The sequence below is a fragment of the Oncorhynchus kisutch genome, linkage group LG14 (genome assembly GCF_002021735.2).
Source record: "Oncorhynchus kisutch isolate 150728-3 linkage group LG14, Okis_V2, whole genome shotgun sequence".
NCBI lineage: Eukaryota > Metazoa > Chordata > Actinopteri > Salmoniformes > Salmonidae > Oncorhynchus > Oncorhynchus kisutch.
Window position 1 is genome coordinate 17,079,333 of NC_034187.2, and position 23,391 is coordinate 17,102,723.

The following is a 23,391-nucleotide window of genomic DNA, read 5'->3' on the forward strand; positions in this document are numbered from 1 at the left end:
AAGTATTACACACACATTCAGGGACAAATGGATAGAATGGAACATAGGATGTCTTCCCATTTCACATGATAAAATGCCTATCGCTTAGTATTGAATATAATCTATCCATTATTTTTTTGTTAACCCAAAAGCAACCTGTCTACTATCTGTCTTACATATTGTGTGGTTATTTCTGATATTTCTAGTCTACCCAAACACCCTATGAAACAGATAAAAGTAGTTCTGATCAGTTTCCCATTTCATTTCCCAGAAAGGCTGAGGCTATCTCACTGTAAAACTGACTGTCCAGATGTGATTTCCCCATAAATAACTGACTGTCTGGCAGACAGGGGGAAAAGAAAACTATCTCAGTGATCTCAATCCCACAGAGATGAGGACAGGTAGCAAAGAAATAGAATGTTCATGATGAGTTGTACAGTATATAGGCCTAATGCTATGTAATTACAAACCCTAGCGATTAGAGTGGAACTACCTACACAACTATAAGAGCAACGTAATGCCAAGCGGTGCTGTGACTCTTTGAAGAGGTAGGGTTTCAGACGTTTTCAAACCTTACCCCTTGCATTTCAGTTATGTGTATCACTGCCATGTGGGTACAGTAAAATACAGTCAAGCCTTACCTATTCTCACAGTAGACAATGTTGAGGTCCATGTGGACCCTGGTGACAAACATCTGGCAGTCTATGCGCACCTCGTTGATGGTGGGGGGGGGGAGGGCGTGGGCTACCACCACCATGCCCATGATCTGAATGGGTACCGACCGACTGTGGGTCATTGCCATACGGATCCTCAGCCTGCCTGTAACATGGATCACCTATAGGATGAGGGAGAGAGGGGGAAACACAGAGAAAGAGATAGATAGAGACACAGAGAGATAGAGATAAAGAGAGAGAGAGAGAGAGATCGAGAGAGAAAGAAATAGAGCGAGCGAGTGAGAGAGAGAGCAAGAGAGAGAGTAGAGCGAGCGAGCGAAAGAGAGAGAGAGAGCGAGGAGAGAGAGCAAGAGAGAGAGAGAGGAATAGAGAGAAAAAGAGAGAGAGCGAGAGAGAGCGCGTGAGAGAGAGCAAGAGGAGAGAGAGAGAGAAAGGAGAGAGGGAGAGAGAGAGAGAAAGAGAGAAAGAGAGTTTCAGTTCAAAAGCAGTAATGGAGAATTCCAAACACAAAATAGCGAGGGTGGAGGTGAGGACAAACGTTTTGAAGGTCCTAATTATCGCTAGCTTTAAAGTCTTTGTAGCTCTATTCTGCCCTAGAGGAGGAACTGACTAGATATGCAAACTACACTTTCAGATCCATCCATTTTAATCATTGCCAGGTTAAACCCAGGGGGAAATGTTTTGTAGTCTTTAAACTACTGACACTGGCCTCTCAGTGGCACACCTCTGAGATTGGTGAGACGCGATTATTATCATTCACACAGACAGTTCCTGCTCCCTAAACTCATTCAAAGCCTTAGACCATCTCCTGCTCCACCAGGGATAAGCAACCCTCAACAATGGGAACCAGACATTGAATTACAATTCAGAAGAGAGACACAGAGAGACACAACAACAAAAAAATAACAGCCCTATTCCAGGCATTGCATTAGAAAGCTAACAGAACAGTGACATGTTACAACAGCCCTGTCAGACAGTCGGCCCAGGAGGAAAATGGTTCTGATACTGTATGATGTCTCCTTTTCAAAGGGAAACCATCAGTGCTTGTGACATCCTAGGAGCCGTCAACAGTCTCCACAGTTAAATGATACTGACTCCTTTTCCCTGGAGTTTCTAAAGACAAATAAAAACTGTGAATGATAGTGTCAAACCCATTTTGAATACAACTAAACTACAACGCTGTATAGCACATCCAATGGCAAGATTGAACAGTGTTTATTTTAAAGTGAGTATGAGAGAAGTCCGGCTAAAACACATCAAACAGAATGCTAGGAGAGGCATTTTGGGTCAGAGGAGTGTAGCCAGTCTAGTGCTTGAAGTCATGCTGCTCTAAGAGAGAGAAGAGGAGGGAGAATACTTTGCTGTCTTTTTAAAGTTTAAGAGTGCAGTGAGACCTTGTTCAAGGTCACCAGGGGAAAGACCGTGAAGAATAGGAACAGTTAGGAACAGTCTCCATCGGCTTTCCATCCAGATTATATTCTGTTAGATATATTCCCATGATTTTGCAGTTACAGTAATTTCTGTAACATCTACTGTGCAGAATATGTGTTAGATATATTTCCTGTTTTAGATATATTATATATGTTACATATGTGATATATATGTCCCTGATATTCTGTAATTACACTCATTTTTGTAACATTTTACATCATGTATGTATAATTGAATCATGTAAACAAAGTCTGGTTGATCCACCCAGAATGACTTTGTTGAATGCATATGAGAGTTCCCTACAGTCCTTTATGTGTTAAACAGATCTATGCAGCAAATCAGCCTCCTCACACTCACACCTGGGTTCAAACACTATTTGAAATCTTCCAAATATTTTTAGCGTTTGCTTAAGCCTGCATGCAATGCCGGATGGGCAGGGTTTTGCTCTTCTCCAATTATTCTATTCATTCCAGTGTGCCAGGGAAGCTAAATCAAGCCCAGATGTAGTATTTAAAGGGCAGAGGAAGACATCACATCAGCACAATGAGACCAGGGCAGAGGAAGACATCACATCAGCACAATGAGATCAGGGCAGAGGAAGACATCACATCAGCACAATGAGACCAGGGCAGAGGAAGACAATGAGACCAGGGCAGAGGAAGACAATGAGACCAGGTCAGAGGAAGACATCACATCAGCACAATGAGACCAGGGCAGAGGAAGACATCACATCAGCACAATGAGACCAGGGCAGAGGAAGACATCACATCAGCACAATGAGACCAGGGCAGAGGAAGACATCACATCAGCACAATGAGACCAGGGCAGAGGAAGACATCACATCAGCACAATGAGACCAGGGCAGAGGAAGACAATGAGACCAGGTCAGAGGAAGACATCACATCAGCACAATGAGACCAGGGCAGAGGAAGACATCACATCAGCACAATGAGACCAGGGTAGAGAAAGACATCACATCAGCACAATGAGATCAGGGCAGAGGAAGACATCACATCAGCACAATGAGACCAGGGCAGAGGAAGACAATGAGACCAGGGCAGAGGAAGACAATGAGACCAGGTCAGAGGAAGACATCACATCAGCACAATGAGACCAGGGCAGAGAAAGACATCACATCAGCACAATGAGATCAGGGCAGAGGAAGACATCACATCAGCACAATGAGACCAGGGCAGAGGAAGACAATGAGACCAGGTCAGAGGAAGACATCACATCAGCACAATGAGACCAGGGCAGAGGAAGACATCACATCAGCACAATGAGACCAGGGTAGAGAAAGACATCACATCAGCACAATGAGATCAGGGCAGAGGAAGACATCACATCAGCACAATGAGACCAGGGCAGAGGAAGACAATGAGACCAGGGCAGAGGAAGACAATGAGACCAGGTCAGAGGAAGACATCACATCAGCACAATGAGACCAGGGCAGAGAAAGACATCACATCAGCACAATGAGATCAGGGCAGAGGAAGACATCACATCAGCACAATGAGACCAGGGCAGAGGAAGACAATGAGACCAGGGCAGAGGAAGACAATGAGACCAGGGCAGAGGAAGACATCACATCAGCACAATGAGATCAGGGCAGAGAAAGACATCACATCAGCACAATGAGATCAGGGCAGAGGAAGACAATGAGACCAGGGCAGAGGAAGACAATGAGACCAGGGCAGAGGAAGACATCACATCAGCACAATGAGACCAGGGCAGAGAAAGACATCACATCAGCACAATGAGATCAGGGCAGAGGAAGACAATGAGACCAGGGCAGAGGAAGACATCACATCAGCACAATGAGACCAGGGCAGAGAAAGACATCACATAAAATCATCAAATGCACACCGCTCTGCTCCACTCTAATGAATACAAATGTTTTAAAAACTTATAGAATTGAAATGATTTCTTCGGATGCCCAAACCCAGAGGCATCAAAACAGTTTGTTTGAATAAGACTTTTGAAGTGAATGGTGGGCAGCTAGACTGCTACAGGAGTGCTATTGACCAGAACATTAAATATGCTCAGGCAGTTAAATGCAAACTGACACGTCAAGTGTTCACAACAGCGGCAGTGAGAGGCAATTCGAATAGCATTTCTCAACTTAATACAAGCCAACAAAATACAGGGATCAATTTTTATAATTCATGGTTCAGCACACAATGAATACACTCTCTCTCTCCACCGGTGAATATAGAAGAGGTATACATAAGAAATAAGATTCATCTGTTCCTGGGGATTCTCTGGAGTGCTTTTGAAATGTGATACAGCACCAATAATGAAGGAGGACCTTTACATGAGTGCATTAAATGAGATGGGGGGGCTGAGATGTGTTAAAAAAATATGGGTTTAATGCTGGAGCTTTGATTTGACCTCCAGAGTGGAGTGGGGATATAAGCAGCCATGATACGTGCCGCCAATGCCACCGTGCCTCGCGGTCCCGGGTGGAGGAGCAGATCACCGACATGCCAAACAACATTTATCTCTAGCCATAATTAGGACCTTCAAAACATTTGTCCTCACCTCCACCCTCGCTCCCTAAGATTCTCTATTACTGCTTTTGGACTGAAACTCTTTCTTTCTTTCTTTCTTTCTTTCTTTCTTTCTTTCTTTCTTTCTTTCTTTCTTTCTTTCTTTCTTTCTTTCTTTCTTTCTTTCTTTCTTTCTTTCTTTCTTTCTTTCTTTCTTTCTTTCTTTCTTTCTTTCTTTCTTTCTTTCTTTCTTTCTTTCTCTCTCTCTTTCTTTCTCTCTCTCTCTCTCTCTCTCTCTCTCTCTCTCTCTCTCTCTCTCTCTCTCTCTCTCTTTGTCTCTCTTTCAGACACAGCCTTAGTTCTAACCATAGGCAGCCATTACCTTCCATTTCTTATAATAAATAAATATTAAAATGTTTTTTTCCCTCACAGTCCAAGACCAATGAAACACAATATAATAAAGAGATTGAAGAGATATATCCAAACCCACGCCACTGCTGTTGGATCCACCCTTGAGAACACAAAGTGCATTAGGGTGTGATGAAGCCAGAATGAGGCCGGAGACACTGACAGAGAGACAGAGATGATATGGAGATGCTTGGAGAGAGAGAGGGGCATCAAGATGAGGCTGGGCTCGTCCCTGTGTGTCCTCACTGCTCAAAGAATCAGCCTTAATCACATCTCTGTCCCAAAGCCCCCACAAGCCAAACATCGTATCAACTTAATATTGAGCCTGCGTGACTCTTTTTCTATACATACAGTATGTTAACACCGACAGCTAACATTTTTATCTCATGCTGAGTATGATAGTCATGGTAGTTCTGGCGATTCTCTCTTTTTCACAACTCAAACTGAAATACAAAACAATATTTACATACTAGAAAAAGCCTGGAATGCAATCTGAATATCACTCTAAAACAATAGCAAAACAGCCATATTCAGTTTGGATTCCAGACTAGTTCCTTATGAGAGTCTATAACCCTGCTCTTACTACAGGGCTAGGCCGTAGAACTACATATACAGTGCCTTGCGAAAGTATTCGGCCCCCTTGAACTTTGCAACCTTTTGCCACATTTCAGGCTTCCAACATAAAGATATGAAACTGTATTTTTTTGTGAAGAATCAACAACAAGTGGGACACAATCATGAAGTGGAACGACATTTATTGGATATTTCAAACTTTTTTAACATATCAAAAACTGAAAAATTGGGCGTGCAAAATTATTCTGTGGCAAAAGGTCGCAAAGGGGGCCGAATACTTTCGCAAGGCACTGTATAACAACATACGGCTGTGGGCTTGTGAATTCTAGGATCTCTGTGGCTCGGCCACCGTGCCTCTGGGTCTTACCTTATAGCCTGAAGACTTGATGTGGACACCTCTCTTGGTCAGTGTGGACTTCATACGGACGAAGAAGGAGCGTTCTAAAATGTTGTCTGGGGGAAGCAGGGTGGGGCTGGTCGACTCGACTGTGGAGGCAAACACGCACACGCACACGCACGCACACGCACGCACACGCACACACACACACACACACACACACACCCACACACACACACACACACACACACACACACACACACACACACACACACACACACACACACACACACACACACACACACACACACACACACACACACACACACACACACACACACACACACACACACACAATTACTTAACATTACTTGGCCAATAAATCTGTGTGTTTTGTAGTAAAGCCCAGGAGAGGTGGGGTGATATTAAAAACCCCAGCTGGTAAGACAGGCTAGCTGTAATAACTTTTCATTGAGTTTCTATCATCTCCCAGGTAACCGTCTAATGGAAAAAGCACACCTAAATAAAAACAACACATTAGCAGTAAACCATGTTTTAATTACAGTATGTTCTGTAATAGAGTACAACCTCTATTAGGTCTAACACCATAATCGGTGAAAACATTTTATTGGAAGCTCACTACATTGTAGTGGTGTATTCATTTTCCATGTACAATATTGCAATTTCATGTAATGGAATACCTAGAATACCTTGAATACCTAGAATACCTATTAGAATTAACTCAAGTGTATTTTATTTTATACTGTTTGTAGAGTTAATCTAATTGTAAACAAAGATATTCATCCTTGCTTCAACAAAGTTCAAAAAAACATAGATCATCACATTAAAACCCCATAACTAATGAGGCCAGTCAGTCTCTTCAACAGAACACAACAAGGGTACCTATTAGGTAAAGGTGAAACGGTCCATTTGTCACTGCTCCTGATCAAGGCTTAATAATCAAATGCATATTCAAAATATTCAATCCATCAGAGGAGATAATATACTGTAGATGTAGACATGCTGGTCTCCCTGGCTGTGTGTGTGATGTGTGTGTTATGATTGACATTTCCCCTTTGCCTGTGGTCATGAAGCTAGAAGCTGTGAGAGGGGTGGCCCTAGCAAAGATTCAACATCTGCTTGCAAATGTGCATATCCCCCAGAAGGATCTAAGGAGAGTGAATAACAAAGCTGTTCAGGTGGTGACAAAGTGTCTCTGCTTAAACACACACACCACACGTGACGTTGTCTTCCTGAGCCAAAGAGGGGTTTAGGTGTCCCCAATATTGAGTGGCTTTACACTGCTACAAGACTGATTCACCTGTTGAACATGCTCAACAGTGACGATGTGACAGTTCAGGAGTTAGCCAGAGCCTCCCTCCTTCTGGACCTACGAAGGTGGAAGGTTACACTGGCCAGGGACACTGAGTACAACTTCCTGGGTCTTCAGGAGGAAGGCCAATGGAAAATTGAACACTCGTGCTGAGGGTTTTGAGGTCTGGTCAAACTGTCCGGACATGGCCTCCCGGGTGGCGCAGTGGTCTACGGCACTGCATCGCAGCGCTAGCTGTGCCACCAGAAACCCTGGGTTCGCGCCCAGGTTCTGTCGCAGCCGGGCGTGACCGGGAGGTCCGTGGGGCGACGCACAATTGGCCTAGTGTCGTCCGGGTTGTAACTTCCGGCGCCGACAGAGATGGCCGCCTCGCTTCGCGTTCCTAGGAAACTATGCAGTTTTTTGTTTTTTTACGTGTTATTTCTTACATTAGTACCCCAGGTCATCTTAGGTTTCATTACATACAGTCGAGAAGAACTACTGAACTACTGATCAGCGTCAACTCACCATCAGTACGACCAAGAATATGTTTTTCGCGACGCGACATGGTGTGATGAAAGAAACATACAGGAACTCAAATTCTTCTGTTCACCTGATTTAGAATTCCTCACAATCAAATGTAGACCGCATTATCTACCAAGAGAATTCTCTTTGATTATAATCACAGCCGTATATATCCCCCCCCAAGCAGACACATCGATGGCTCTGAACGAACTTTATTTAACTCTCTGCAAACTGGAAACGATTTACCCGGAGGCTGCATTCATTGTAGCTGGGGATTTTAACAAGGCTAATCTGAAAACAAGACTCCCTAAATTTTATCAGCATATCGATTGCGCAACCAGGGGTGGAAAGACCTTGGATCATTGTTACTCTAACTTCCGCGAACCATATAAGGCCCTGCCCCGCCCCCCTTTCGGAAAAGCTGACCACGACTCCATTTTGTAGATCCCTGCCTAGATCCCTGCCTACAGACAGAAACTAAAACAAGAGGCTCCCACGCTGAGGTCTGTCCAACGCTGGTCCGACCAAGCTGACTCCACACTCCAAGACTGCTTCCATCACGTGGACTGGGAGATGTTTCGTATTGCGTCAGATAACAACATTGACGAATACGCTGATTCGGTGTGCGAGTTCATTAGAACGTGCGTTGAAGATGTCGTTCCCATAGCAACGATTAAAACATTCCCTAACCAGAAACCGTGGATTGATGGCAGCATTCGTGTGAAACTGAAAGCGCGAACCACTGCTTTTAATCAGGGTGTCTGGTAACATGACCGAATACAAACAGTGCAGCTATTCCCTCCGCAAGGCTATCAAACAAGCTAAGCGCCAGTACAGAGACAAAGTAGAATCTCAATTCAACGGCTCAGACACAAGAGGCATGTGGCAGGGTCTACAGTCAATCACGGACTACAGGAAGAAATCCAGCCCAGTCACGGACCAGGATGTCTTGCTCCCAGGCAGACTAAATAACTTTTTTGCCCGCTTTGAGGACAATACTGTGCCACTGACACGGCCTGCAACGAAAACATGCGGTCTCTCCTTCACTGCAGCCGAGGTGAGTAAGACATTTAAACGTGTTAACCCTCGCAAGGCTGCAGGCCCAGACGGCATCCCCAGCCGCGCCCTCAGAGCATGCGCAGACCAGCTGGCCGGTGTGTTTACGGACATATTCAATCAATCCCTATACCAGTCTGCTGTTCCCACATGCTTCAAGAGGGCCACCATTGTTCCTGTTCCCGAGAAAGCTAAGGTAACTGAGCTAAACGACTACCGCCCTGTAGCACTCACATCCGTCATCATGAAGTGCTTTGAGAGACTAGTCAAGGACCATATCACCTCCACCCTACCTGACACCCTAGACCCACTCCAATTTGCTTACCGCCCAAATAGGTCCACAGACGATGCAATCTCAACCACACTGCACACTGCCCTAACCCATCTGGACAAGAGGAATACCTATGTGAGAATGCTGTTCATCGACTACAGCTCGGCATTCAACACCATAGTACCCTCCAAGCTCATCATCAAGCTCGAGACCCTGGGTCTCGACCCCGCCCTGTGCAACTGGGTACTGGACTTCCTGACGGGCCGCCCCCAGGTGGTGAGGGTAGGCAACAACATCTCCTCCCCGCTGATCCTCAACACTGGGGCCCCACAAGGGTGCGTTCTGAGCCCTCTACTGTACTCCCTGTTTACCCACGACTGCGTGGCCACGCACGCCTCCGCCCTCAACCGTAAGGCTCTCCAGAGGGTAGTGAGGTCTGCACAACGCATCACCGGGGGCAAACTACCTGCCCTCCAGGACACCTACACCACCCGATGCTACAGGAAGGCCATAAAGATCATCAAGGACATCAACCACCCGAGCCACTGCCTGTTCACCCCGCTGTCATCCAGAAAGCGAGGTCAGTACAGGTGCATCAAAGCTGGGACCGAGAGACTGAAAAACAGCTTCTATCTCAAGGTCATCAGACTGTTAAACAGCCACCACTAACATTGAGTGGCTGCTGCCAACACACTGTCAATGACACAACTCCAGCCACTTTAATAATGGGAATTGATGGGAAATGATGTAAATATATCACTAGCCACTTTAAACAATGCTACCTTATATAATGTTACTTACCCTACATTATTCATCATTATTCATCTCATATGCATACGTAAGGACTGCATCCTTATGTAATACATGTATCACTAGCCACTTTAACTATGCCACTTTGTTTACATACTCATCTCATATGTTATACTGTACTCGATATCATCTACTGTATCTTGCCTATGCTGCTCTGTACCATCACTCATTCATATATCCTTATGTACATATTCTTCATCCCCTTACACTGTGTATAAGACAGTAGTTTTTTTGGAATTGTTAGTTAGATTACTTGTTCGTTATTACTGCATTGTCGGAACTAGAAGCACAAGCATTTCGCTACACTCGCATTAACATCTGCTAACCATGTGTATGTGACAAATAAAATTTGATTTGATTTGATTTGATTTGATTTGGAGGGCTTGGCCGGTAGGGATATCCTTGTCTTATCGCGCACCAGCGACTCCTGTGGCGGGCTGGGTGCAGTGTGCGCTAACCAAGGTAGCCAGGTGCACAGTGTTTCCTCTGACACATTGGTGCAGCTGGCTTCCGGTTTGGAGGTGTGCTGTGTTAAGAAGCAGTGCGGCTTGGTTGGGTTGTGTTTCGGAGGACGCATGGCTTTCGACCTTCGTCTCTCCCGAGCCTGTACGGGAGTTGTAGCGATGAGACAAGATAGTAATTAATAACAACAGTTGGATACCATGAAATTGGGGAGTAAAAAAGGGGGGTTAGGGACTGTCTGGACATCAACAACCTCTGCAACTGGACTGGAGTGGAGCTCAGGTGGACACGGAATGATATGGAAAATGATGCAGTTGTGGCAGATCACGGTGTTGTTGTGGAGGCTTCTGTCACCCATGATGGAACATCTCATCCTACATCTAGGACAACACTCCTTGGTATCAGACGGATGCAGCTATACTACAACACTGGACTGGCCTGAGGCTGCAGGGGGAAACTCACTACTCTGTCTCCCATTCCATGCACCAGAATGCTGCTGTTGGTGAGGACATTCTCACCTTTACTGTTAAGGCGATGCTGCAAGTTCTACCAACAAGTCCATTGCCCATGTTGTGAATTGCATACAATGATTTGTACATTGCTAGACATGACCGCCTTTTTGACCAGATCCCCAGTGAGCTTCGACAAGTAGTCTCACCAACAGCACACATGTATAAACATTGTTGTGTAGTAGGAAGCTGGTTTGATGTTGATGATGATGTGTTTTCATGTGTGCCAAATACACCAGATGTTGTTGTGGGGGGGGGGCCAGGGGAGAGGTGCTCATTTTGGAAGTGGGCTGCTCATTGGACGGCTGCATGGAGCAGGCGTTTGCTGAGAATCTGCTTCAGTACCAGCCCCTGGTGGCGCTGGGACAGCCTCGGGTGGAGGCCGTCTCGGCCACGTTCACAGGCCCGCAGTGCGTGGCATCCAGATTGTGGGGCCTGACAAAAACGAGGGCAAAGCAATTGGCTAGGTACGGCTGTTTCAGCTGTCGTGGGCAACCTAGTAGTTTGGAGAAGAGGTGCTTTCGGTACCCTTGAGTGCCACGCATACAGGGACCTTTGAAATGTTTGGATCCTATTTTTGTACATTTTAGGATTTAAAGTGTGTGTGTGTGTGTGTGTGTGTGTGTGTGTGTGTGTGTGGTGTGTGTCTCCCAGACTATAGGACATTAGATATAGACAGACATACAGACGGACAGACAGACAGACAGACAGACAGAGACAGACAGACAGTGATATGACAACGCCCAGCTCACAGGCATCTCAGCCATGGACCAGGCTACGAGATCACATTGAAATGGGATTACTAAAACAGCACACCTGGAAAATCCATTTTTCTGCTACTCTCCTTATAACAAGTGTCACGACTTCCACCGAAGTCGGCCCCTCTCCTTGTTCGGGTGGTGTTCGGCGGTCAACGTCACCGGCTTTCTAGTCACCACCGATCCATGTTTAATTTTTGTTTTGTTTTGTCTGGTTTCAATTCAATACACACCTGGTTTCAATTCCCATATCATGTTCCTTATTTAACCCTCTGGTATACATTTCTGTTCTGTCCGTGATTGTTGGTGTCTTAGTGGTTGTTGTAGGTGTTAGTTTGTATGCATTTTCCTATTTGGAATTTTGCTTGTCTAGGGACAGCCATGGATCGCATGATGCAAACAATGGACAGATGGGAGAGAGGAGGCTTTCCTGTAAATACAACATCATCACCTCCGCCCACACCTCAACCTACACCGATGTCCACCCCCCCCCCCCCCCCCCCCCCGTCATCAGGACCCAGTGGGATTCGGCTCTTGCTCCCGGGAGCGTATGACGGAACAGCTGCCGGGTGCCAGGGGTTCCTACTCCAGCTGGAGCTCTACCTGGCAGCTGTTTAGCCGGCCCCTTCGGGACGCGAGAGAGTGAGCGCCCTCATCTCCTGCCTGACTGGAAAAGCCCTGGAGTGGGCCAACGCCATCTGGGGAAGGGAAGGCCCGACTCTGGATGACTACGAGGACTTCTCCCACCTGAAGGGAGAGCGGCGGGAGAGCGATTGTTCCATCTGAGACAGGGGATGAGGAGCGCTCAAGAGTTCGCACTGGACTTCAGAACTCTGGCAGCTGGTTTGGGATGGAATGAGCGGGCCCTGATCGACCACTACAGGTGTAATTTACGAGAGGACGTTCGTAGGGAGCTTGCCTGCAGGGACACCACTCTCAACCTGGATCAGCTGGTGGACTTGTCTATCCGGCTGGATAACCTGTTGGCCTCCCGCGGACGTCCGGATCGGGGTCCGTCTGTTCCATTTCCCAGCACCTTGGCTCCAACACCGATGGAGTTGGGAGGGGCTGCTATGAGGGAGGCCGGAGGGGGGACCATTCCCTGCACCAGCTGTGGCCGCAGAGGTGTTGCTGGGATGGTTCTTCAGGAAGTCGAGGTAGCGGGCGGAGCACTGGTGAGACATCCCAGGTGAGTAGGCACACAACTCACCCAGAGCGCCCTGTTGCACACATGTGGTTACCTATAGAATTTCCTGCGTTCTCCCCACATTCCCAGCATAAGGCGCTTGTAGATTCAGGCGCAGCTGGGAACTTTATTGACCGTTCCTTAGCACATAGATTAGGGATCCTTATTGTTCCTGTTGATGTTCCCTTCCCGTACATGCCTTAGATAGTCGTCCTTTGGGGTCAGTGCTAATTAGGGCGTTCACAGCTCCCATTGCTATGAGAACGCAGGGGGTCACGAGGAGAGAATTAGTTTCTTCCTGATCGACTCTCCTGCGTTTCCTGTTGTGTTGGGCCTTCATTGGTTGGCCTCTCATGATCCTATTATTTTGTGGCAACAGAGGGCTCTCAAGGGATGGTCCTGTCAGTGTTCAGGGAGGTGTGTAGGTGTTTCCTTAGGTGCCACTACGGTGGAAAGTCCAAACCAGGTTTCCACCATGCACATTTCCCACGAATATGCCGATTTGGTACAGAAGGCGACTCAATTACCACCCCATCGACAGGGGCATTGTGCGATAAATCTCCTGGTAGGCGCTGCACTTCCGAGGAGTCACGTGTATCCTCTGTCACATGAGGAGACGGCGGCTATGGAAACATATGTCGCCGAATCTCTAGGACAGGGATACATTAGGCCTTCCACTTCACCTGTCTCCTTGTGAAGAAGAAGGATGGAGGTTTATGCATGTATTGACTATCGAGGTTAAAATCAGATCACTGTAAAATACAGTTACACGCTACCTCTGCCAGTATGACCGAGTCATTGCATGGGGCGTGCTTCTTCTGGTGCGTATCCGGGGGGGGGGGGGGGGGGGGATTTAGAACCACTTCTGGGCACTATGAGTACCTCGTCATGACATATTGGTTAATGAATACTCCGTCAGTCTTCCAATCCTTTGTGGATGAGATTTTCACGGACCTGCACGGACAGGGTGTAGTGGTGTATATAGATGACATTCTAATATACTCCACTGCATGTGTCCCTTGTGCGCAGGGTGCTAGGTCGACTGTTGGAACATGACTTACACGTCAAGGCGGAGAAATGTCTGTTCTTCCAACAGTCCATCTCCTTCCTAGGGTACCGCTTTTCCGCGTCAGGGGTGGAGATGGAAAATGACCGCATTTCAGCCGTCCGTAATTGGCCGACTCCAACCACGGTAAAGGAGGTGCAGCGGTTCTTAGGGTTTGCCAACTACTACCGGAGGTTTATCCGGGGTTTTGGTCAGGTAGCGGCTCCCAATACCTCCTTGCTGAAGGGGGGACCGGTGAGACTGCAGTGGTCAGCTGGGGCGGACATGGCTTTTGGTCACCTGAAGGCTCTGTTTAACTCGGCTCTCATACTGGAGCCGAGGTAAACAGATCCCTCCGTTATGTGCAGAGCCCACTCCCCCTGAGTGTCCAGCTGGGCGTCTGTACGTTCCGTTTGATGTCCGCGATCATTTGATCTGTTGGGCTCACACGTCACCCTCCTCTGGTCATCCTGGCATCGGTCGGACAGTGCGCTGCCTTGCTGGGAAGTACTGGTGGCCCACTTTAGCTAAGGATGTGAGGGTTTATGTTTCCTCCTGTTCGGTATGCGCACAGTGCAAGGCACCTAGACATCTGCCCAGAGGGAAATTACAACCCCTTCCCGTTCCACAACAACCATGGTCACACCTATCGGTGGATTTCGTGACGGATCCTCCCCCGTCGTGGGGTAACACCACGATCATGGTCATTGTGAATCGGTTTCCTAAGTCCTGCCGTCTCCTTCCTTTGCCCGGTTTCCCTACGGCTCTACAAACTGCGGAGGCCCTGTTCACCCACGTATTCCGGCACTACGGGGTGCCTGAGGATATAGTTTCTGATCGGGGTCCCCAATTCACGTCTAGAGCCTGGGGGTCTCGGTCAGCCTTACCTCAGGTTTCCACCCCGAGAGTAACGGGCAAGTGGAAAGAGTCAACCAGGTTGTGGGTAGGTTTCTGCAGTCCTATTGCCAGGACCGGCCGGGGGAGTGGGCGGTTTACATCCCCTGGGCGAAGATGGCCCAAAACTCCCTCCGCCACTCCTTTAGCAACCTATCACAGTTTCAGTGTGTGCTGGGTTATCAGCCGGTCCTGGAACCATGGCATCAGAGCCAGATCGAGGCTCCTGCTACTTATTTCCACCATAATTTGCAAAGAAATTAATTTAAAATCCTACAATGTGATTTTCTGGATTTTTTTTTCTCATTTTGTCTGTCATAGTTGAAGTGTACCTATGACGAAATACTTTTTTGCCCCACTGTAGGTTATAACTCCCCCCTGATTATCGTATTAACACCTCCTTCCATGTGTCTCTCCTCAGGCCGGTGGTGGCTGGTCCGCTCCAGGAGTCTGAGGTGCGGGAGGTTCCTCCGCCCTCTCTGGACATCGAGGGGGTCCCGGCGTATACTGTGCGAGCCATCATGGATTCAAGGCGTCGGGCGAGGAGGAGAGATGCTGGGTACCGGTGGAGGACATCCTAGAGCCTTCATTGTTACATGAGTTTCACCGTCTCCACCCGGATCGCCCTGCGTCCCGTCCTCCAGGCTGTCCCCGAGGCTGGTGTCGGCGCGCTGCTGGAGCCGCGCGTCAAAGGGGGCGTACTGTCACGACTTCCGCTGAAGTCAGCCGCTCTCCTTGTTCAGGTGGTGTTCCGCGGTCGACGTCACCGGCTCTCTAGTCACCACCGAGCCATGTTTAATTTTTGTTTTGTTTTGTCTGTATAACACACACCTGGTTTCAATTCCCATATCATGTCCCTTCTTTAACCCTCTGGCATACATTTCTGTTCTGTCCGTGATTGTTGGTGTCTTAGTGGTTGTTGTAGGTGTTAGTTTTGTATGCATTTTCCTGTTTGGAATATTGCTTGAATTTTTGTGAGGAAACTCAGTGGTGTTGCTCAAACCTGTGTCCTGCGCCTGACTCCGCTACATCTCTGCACCCAATCGCTGACAACAAGGCTGCAGTGAGGCTTTCTAGAACTGGAAACAACATGATCAGTATGAGGGAGGAGGGTAGGGTGACAGCGAGGAGGCTGGTGGGAGGGCGTGGTGGTGGCGGCTGCTGACATCATCTTTTTATCTCTTCTTTACTGAGGAATTAAATGTCATTTAAAATATAACCAGTCCTTTATCACTGGGGAGAAGCCAGAGCCGTGTTATATTTAGTCATTTAATTTCTTCTGATTAAATATGAATTACTATGACATTTTTCTCATCATCTAACACAGCAGAATACACCAACAGCGTTTTAATACACTGCATAAGCAGCAGAAGCAGTAGCGGCTCTAAGAGTTTCATTTGCCTCTCTAATCCAATCACATCAACCTTATTTCTCTTATCACAGATTCCCATTTTGAATTAAATGAGCTCATTAGTTTTCATCAAAGGCAGAGAGATCAAAACTTACACTTAAATGCTATAGATCAGAGCTGCCAGTCAGCTGTATAGTTCTATTTGACTAAAACACAAGATCAGACCCTCTTAGAACTGAGCATTTTCAGAAGGGAAGGCACGAGCAAACCAACCGCCTGGCCTTAAAAGCACAGGAATCTATTTTCACCCTACTGACGTCTAACTAAAACAGCCAATCAGGTTCATTTGTGAGGGGTTGGGGGATGGTGGTGTGTTTCACCACTAGTGGGCTTCTGTTAGTTAGCAGTTATGATGTGAATGTGAATTATAGACTGGGCAATTTACAAGTCAGACACGTCAGACACCATCGCAATACTTTCTTCATCAAACTAATACTAATATGAGCTCTGTTGGAGCATTACTCTGGGTATTAGAGTGCAGAGTGGGAGAATTATCATGGATACTCTGTGTTCTTTATAGGGGATAGGGTGCCATTTGGGATACAGAGACCAGTGAATGGTTTTGACACCGCATAGGAGAATATTGATATACAGCATGTATCTGTTATAGGGTTATAATACATGGAACACCGTGTTAACATGTACAAAATATAGAGCGATTACCACCTAACAGTGTGGTTAGGACTCCCACAGTATTGCGATCTATGCATGTTTATGTTGATAGTACAAAGAGGGAAAGGCCTACAGCGTGAGAGGAAGTGAATGTAGCCAACCTCATTTAAATGTAGAGTACCAGTCAAACCAAACATCAAGTGCCAGGGTACTTTGTAGTGAAATGTGAAACTAGAAACTTCAAGCCCTGGATCTCATAGAAAAATGACACCTTTTAGAATAATTACTTAAAAGGAAAATGAATAAACATTTGTGAGTATTATTTATGGTTTGGCAGGGGTCTGCCGGTCTCGATTAATGAGCCATCTCTGTGTGTTAGTGATGAGATTTTAAAAGTATTACTTTCTGTGCTATGATGGTGAGTGTTATTTAGCCCCCCATCGCCCCACTCCTCCCCCTGACAACCCCCGTCACCATCACCATACCATTTCTACACACCAGGGACAACTCAGAGGAGGAAGCTCCTACAAAGCAAGACACTGCTACAAGCTACATGCTTATATGACTTATAGGCCTAAGTGAGGCTCCCCTACTCCGCTCGCTAATATTCCTAATACATTTATATAAATATTAGTACCAATTCAAAAAGTCAAGCGTTTAACGTACAGATAAATCAAGATAAAGTGTATGACCCATGGCTCAGCGGTTCTGTTCTCCATCTCCAGACACTGGGAGGTCCTTGTCTGGCCCTGCTCTGATGAATGAGTGCGTCTCTGTACATTAGTAATGACAGATAATGCACCAGGCCCTGTACTAATTGGAAGGCACTGCTGGCTGTCTCCATATTGAGAGGTAGAGGGTGATTTTTCAATACAGCTTGCCCGTCTGTGTGGGAGAGATAGTGTGTTTGTGGGAGAGATAGTGTGTGTGTGGGAGAGATAGTGTGTGTGTGAGAGAGAGAGTGTGTGTGTGAGAGAGATAGTGTGTGTGTGAGAGAGAGAGTGTGTTTGTGAGAGAGATAGTGTGTGTGTGAGAGAGAGAGTGTGTTTGTGAGAGAGATAGTGTGTGTGTGAGAGAGAGAGTGTGTTTGTGAGAGCACGTGTGTGTGTGTGTATATATAAGTGTGAGTGGGATGTGAAACATACAGAGAGGGACTTGTATTGCATTGGCAGCTTTAATCATTACAGGGTGACAGGAAAAATGCCATCAGGCACTGTCACGTGTGCCTGTCTCCCCTCCCCTCTCTCCCCTCAGCAGTCTCTCTGTAGCCTACACTCCCAGGAGATACTATAAATGACTTAAAAACATACATAATTTCAGGCAGAGTGAAAATAAAATTAAATAAATAAATAATAATGTAATCATTTCTAAATGTTCCTGTATGGCAAATTCAACAAGATATCAACTAATAATTGGGGGGAGGGTGACAGTGGAGAATTGAATGTTTTGTTGTTGTATCATGGTCAAAATAATGCTTAAAAGAATAGTGTGAGTCAGATGAACTCATGGATACTGTGTGTGCAGTTTGAAGGAAGTTGTAGGTAGTCTCACAAACCACTGCTAACTAATGTTAATGCAATGACTAGAGGTTTACAGCTACAGCTAGCATGGGCTTACTTGCCAAAATCTTGCACTATCCCTTTAAACGGTGGCCAATAGATGCCATTCATCATAATTTAATGCTACAGAGACAGATAGTGGAATGTAACACGTATGAAGAAAAGACAAGTATAGAATGCACTCATTACTGTAAGTCGCTCTGGACAAGAGCGTCTGCTAAATGAGAAAAAATGTAATAATGTAAAAAAAATTATAATAATATGTATCACACATGTTATAGAGCTGTGCTCTCCCTACAGGACCCGCCTGAGACATTTCAATTGGCACCTCTTAGCTTCTAATACAATATTACAATAATATCTTATCTGCGTTTCCATGAAAATCAATTTCTCTCTCCATCATTGTGTGTGGCAGGCCACTTTGCTGATTTCACAATACATCTGTAAAGATAAATGAAGATAAATAGAAGCAAATATTTTTATTCTAAACCAAGTGATTAAGTTAATTGATGATTTAAAAAAAATCTAAATATGGACCACCTCTAATATAGTTAAATTAAGTGGTCATACACTTTGAAAACACAACATTATTTTTTTGCTAGAAATAGGAGAGCATACAAAACAATACTTTTGTACCAGAGTGATTTCTATATGATATACCCTAAATAATATACACTGAAGTAACACAACATGACTAAATCAGGAACAAGGACAAATCCTTTAATATAGTGGCCTGTTTGAAAACTAAACTTCCAACGGTTTTCCCTAAAACATTCTCCAAAATCTCATCTCTGTAGTGCCAATGTGACACCGACAGCATGACAAAACATGCGAATAAATTCACTCATAAAGGGTATACTCGTAAATATATCATTTATATACTGGCCTGTTTATATTTTCTTAGAAAACTAAACTTCCAATGGTTTTCCCTAAAACATTCTCTAACCCTACTCTCTGTTTAAGAGATGACATATGTATCTAAGCTGGAGACACACCTGAGTCAGCATGTCAGCAGTCAGCATGTCAGCAGTCAGCATGTCAGCAGTCAGTATGCCAGCAACCAGCATGTCAGCAGTCAGTAGTCAGCATGTCAGCTGTCAGCAGTCAGCATTTCAGCACTCAGCATACCAGAAGTCAGTATGCCAGCATGCCAGCAACCAGCATGTCAGCAGTCAGCATACCAGAAGTCCGCAGTCAGCATGTCAGCGGTCAGCAGTCAGTATGTCAGCATGTCAGCAGGTCAGCAGTCAGTATGTCAACAGTCAGCATGTCAGCACTCAATATACCAGAAGTTAGCAGTCAGCATGTCAGCTGTCAGCAGTCAGCATGCCACCATGTCAGCAGTCATCATGTCAGCAGTCATCATGCCAGCAACCAGCATGCCAGTAGTCAGCATGTCAGCATTCAGCATGTCAGCAGTCAACATGTCAGCATGTCAACATGTCAGCAGTCAGCATGTCGGCAGTTAACATGTCAGCAGTCAACATGTCAGCAGTCAGCATGTCAGCATGTCAGCAGCCAACATGTCAGCAGTCAGCATGTCGGCAGTCAGCATGTCAGCAGTCAGCATGTCAGCAGTCAGCTTTTTAGCAGTCCACATGTTAGCTGTCAGCATGTCAGCAGTCAACATGTCAGCAGTCAACATGTCAGCAGTCAGCATGTCAGAAGTCAACATGTCGGCAGTCAGCATGTCGGCAGTCAGTATGTCAGCAGTCAGCATGTCAGCAGTCAGCATGTCAGCAGTCAGCAGTCGGCATGTCAGCATGTCAGCAGTCAACATGTCAGCAGTCAACATGTCAGCAGTCGGCATGTCAGCAGTCAGCATGTCAACATGTCAGCAGTCAGTATGTCAGCAGTCAGCATGTCAACAGTCAGCATGTTAGCAGTCAACATGTCAGCCTGTCAGCATGTCAGCATGTTAGCAGTCAGCATGTCAACAGTCAGCATGTCAACAGTCAGCATGTCAACAGTCAGCATGTTAGCAGTCAACATGTCAGCAGTCAGCATGTCAACAGTCAGCATGTTAGCAGTCAACATGTTAGCAGTCAACATGTCAGCAGTCAACATGTCAGCATGTCAACAGTCCACATGTTAGCAGTCAACATGTTAGCAGTCAACATGTTAGCAGTCAACATGTCAGCAGTCAGCACGTCAGCAGTCAGCATGTCAAGCTGCATCCAGCAGAAGCTCTAGATGAAGGCAACGTGAGGAGTGCTTACAGGCAAATAATGTAATAACAATGAATGCAGCAGATCAATTATGTCCTTTCAAATGAATGTATTATTCTAATCAGGGAGCTATGGTGTCTGCCATATAGTCGTCAACGTGAATGAAAAAAGACCAGGGGTCTTGTTGTTGACTAACTAACTACGCTTTTTTACAACAGTCAATTCAAATGCCACCATGTCAGCAGTCATCATGTCAGCAGTCATCATGCCAGCAACCAGCATGCCAGTAGTCAGCATGTCAGCATTCAGCATGTCAGCAGTCAACATGTCAGCATGTCAACATGTCAGCAGTCAGCATGTCGGCAGTTAACATGTCAGCAGTCAACATGTCAGCAGTCAGCATGTCAGCATGTCAGCAGCCAACATGTCAGCAGTCAGCATGTCGGCAGTCAGCATGTCAGCAGTCAGCATGTCAGCAGTCAGCTTTTTAGCAGTCCACATGTTAGCTGTCAGCATGTCAGCAGTCAACATGTCAGCAGTCAACATGTCAGCAGTCAGCATGTCAGAAGTCAACATGTCGGCAGTCAGCATGTCGGCAGTCAGTATGTCAGCAGTCAGCATGTCAGCAGTCAGCATGTCAGCAGTCAGCAGTCGGCATGTCAGCATGTCAGCAGTCAACATGTCAGCAGTCAACATGTCAGCAGTCGGCATGTCAGCAGTCAGCATGTCAACATGTCAGCAGTCAGTATGTCAGCAGTCAGCATGTCAACAGTCAGCATGTCAACAGTCAGCATGTTAGCAGTCAACATGTCAGCCTGTCAGCATGTCAGCATGTTAGCAGTCAGCATGTCAACAGTCAGCATGTCAACAGTTAGCATGTTAGCAGTCAACATGTCAGCAGTCAGCATGTCAACAGTCAGCATGTTAGCAGTCAACATGTTAGCAGTCAACATGTCAGCAGTCAGCACGTCAGCAGTCAGCATGTCAAGCTGCATCCAGCAGAAGCTCTAGATGAAGGCAACGTGAGGAGTGCTTACAGGCAAATAATGTAATAACAATGAATGCAGCAGATCAATTATGTCCTTTCAAATGAATGTATTATTCTAATCAGGGAGCTATGGTGTCTGCCATATAGTCGTCAACGTGAATGAAAAAAGACCAGGGGTCTTGTTGTTGACTAACTAACTACGCTTTTTTACAACAGTCAATTCAAATGTAAAAACGCTAAATAAGAAGCTTGCTGGAAGAGTTTGGTCATTCAAAAAACTGAAGATGAAAGTTTTTAGATACCCAGACAACACCTGCTGGCTGTTGAAAATATCAGACTTGACTTGTGATATTATGAAGACCCTCCATACATTGATTAGAGTTATCCCAAAACTAAAGATGTTCATCTAGACAAGTTAAGATAAGATTCACTTTTTTTGTCCCTGAAGGGACATTTGTCTTGGACATTCAAGACAAGGCCTGCAAATGATGACTCAGACAGTGTTCTCCAAGAGAGCTCCTTCCTGTCCCAGTGTTTACACACTGCCATACCCAGTGGTCAGCTAAGCCCATGTTCCCCTAGACATCCCCAGCCCGGGCCCATCCATTATTAATATGGTAATGGGGCTGACGCGGTGACACGGCAGGCCAGTTGTTATCAGCTGCAGGTCACTGTGGCCCCATGTCCACGCTGAGAGGTAGTTTGAGTCCCAAAGGGCACACTATTCCCTACTTTTTACCAGAGCCCTATCAGAATATGTTGTCATTTGGGACACAGACGTGATCTCACCCACCCAGGAGAGGAGCAGAGTTGACAGTTCTGTTCTGTTATTCTCTTCTGACTTTGCTGCTTACGTGATTTGAAATGAAAGAGAGACGCTGAGGTGAGGTTGAGGTGGGGGGTGTCAGATACAAAGCTAGACAGAGTAAATGCAGGTGTGTGTGTGTTTTTTCTTCTAATCTCTGTTATCTCTTATTCCTGGATAAGATTCCTTCATCATAACAGCCCATCCTGAGTGTGACATCACAGTGCAGGGGGAGGTTGTTGAGATGGTGATGGTTGAGCGTGTCCTGTCATGGCTGCATGTTACGAGGTTGCTGGCCCGCTGCTAATCACAGGTAGCCTGGTTTAACCAGACTGAACGCCGGTTCAACAGTGAAACATAGTGAAATCAGTTTGGATGCCAGACTAGATCACAGGGAGGTGGAGGGAGATTGTACTGGCTCAGACAGAGTAGGCGTACAGGACGGAACAGCAATAACACTTGTCAAGACAGAGACCCCAGTCACAACTAATGAACAGGGGACGATAAACAGAGACAGGGCTGCCATGCTACTTACTGTGTAGTGCCTAGTACAGTACTGGCTATAGCAGATGAAAAATATAGAGATAGGGATTTGTATTTATTTATGACTGTGAAAACTGTTCTGAAAACTGGTGTGCACATTTCCTGCCATTTAAGTTGATCAATGTTCTGCTGCTGAGGAAACATGTATAATCACGCGGGAGAGTGGACTGGACTCCCCTCATGACTGAGTCAGAAGGAGAATAACTAGGTCAAAGCTTGAGCTGCAGATGGTTGGTCTACTGGTGTGATAATACTAGATATCAAAAGGTACAAGTGAGGTATTAAAAGGAAAATCGCATTTGTCTTTATCTTAAAACAGAAAAAAATGTATGTTAATTAATAAACAAATGAATGCACCTAAAAGACTCATACAACATGTAATAGAAAGAGGCTCAGCCACTGAATCTAAAGGTCAATGTCGGGAACCAAACATGGAAATCCACTTTATGAATCGACGGCCCCTAATGGCCTTCTAATTTGGAAGAAAGCCCTCAAAGCAAGTTGATAGATATTGGCATATTATTTTAGCCTTCCACTCTTTCTTTCTGCCCGCTGCCCCTCCCCGGTCAAAATCCTTGTCTTTAAT

General features: G+C 46.0%; 1 protein-coding gene across 1 annotated transcript in view; it reads right to left on the reverse strand.

Moving 5' to 3' along the window:
• Positions 1 to 23,391, reverse strand: part of LOC109904582 (neuronal PAS domain-containing protein 3) — a 332,747-nt gene that overhangs the window by 18,743 nt on the left and 290,613 nt on the right. Inside the window, exons 7-8 of the mRNA XM_031787943.1 lie at positions 5,922 to 6,040; positions 621 to 814 (exon numbers count right to left, since the gene is read on the reverse strand). Of these exons, the coding sequence (XP_031643803.1) occupies positions 621 to 814; positions 5,922 to 6,040 (313 nt within the window). The remainder of the gene's footprint in view (positions 1 to 620; positions 815 to 5,921; positions 6,041 to 23,391) is intronic.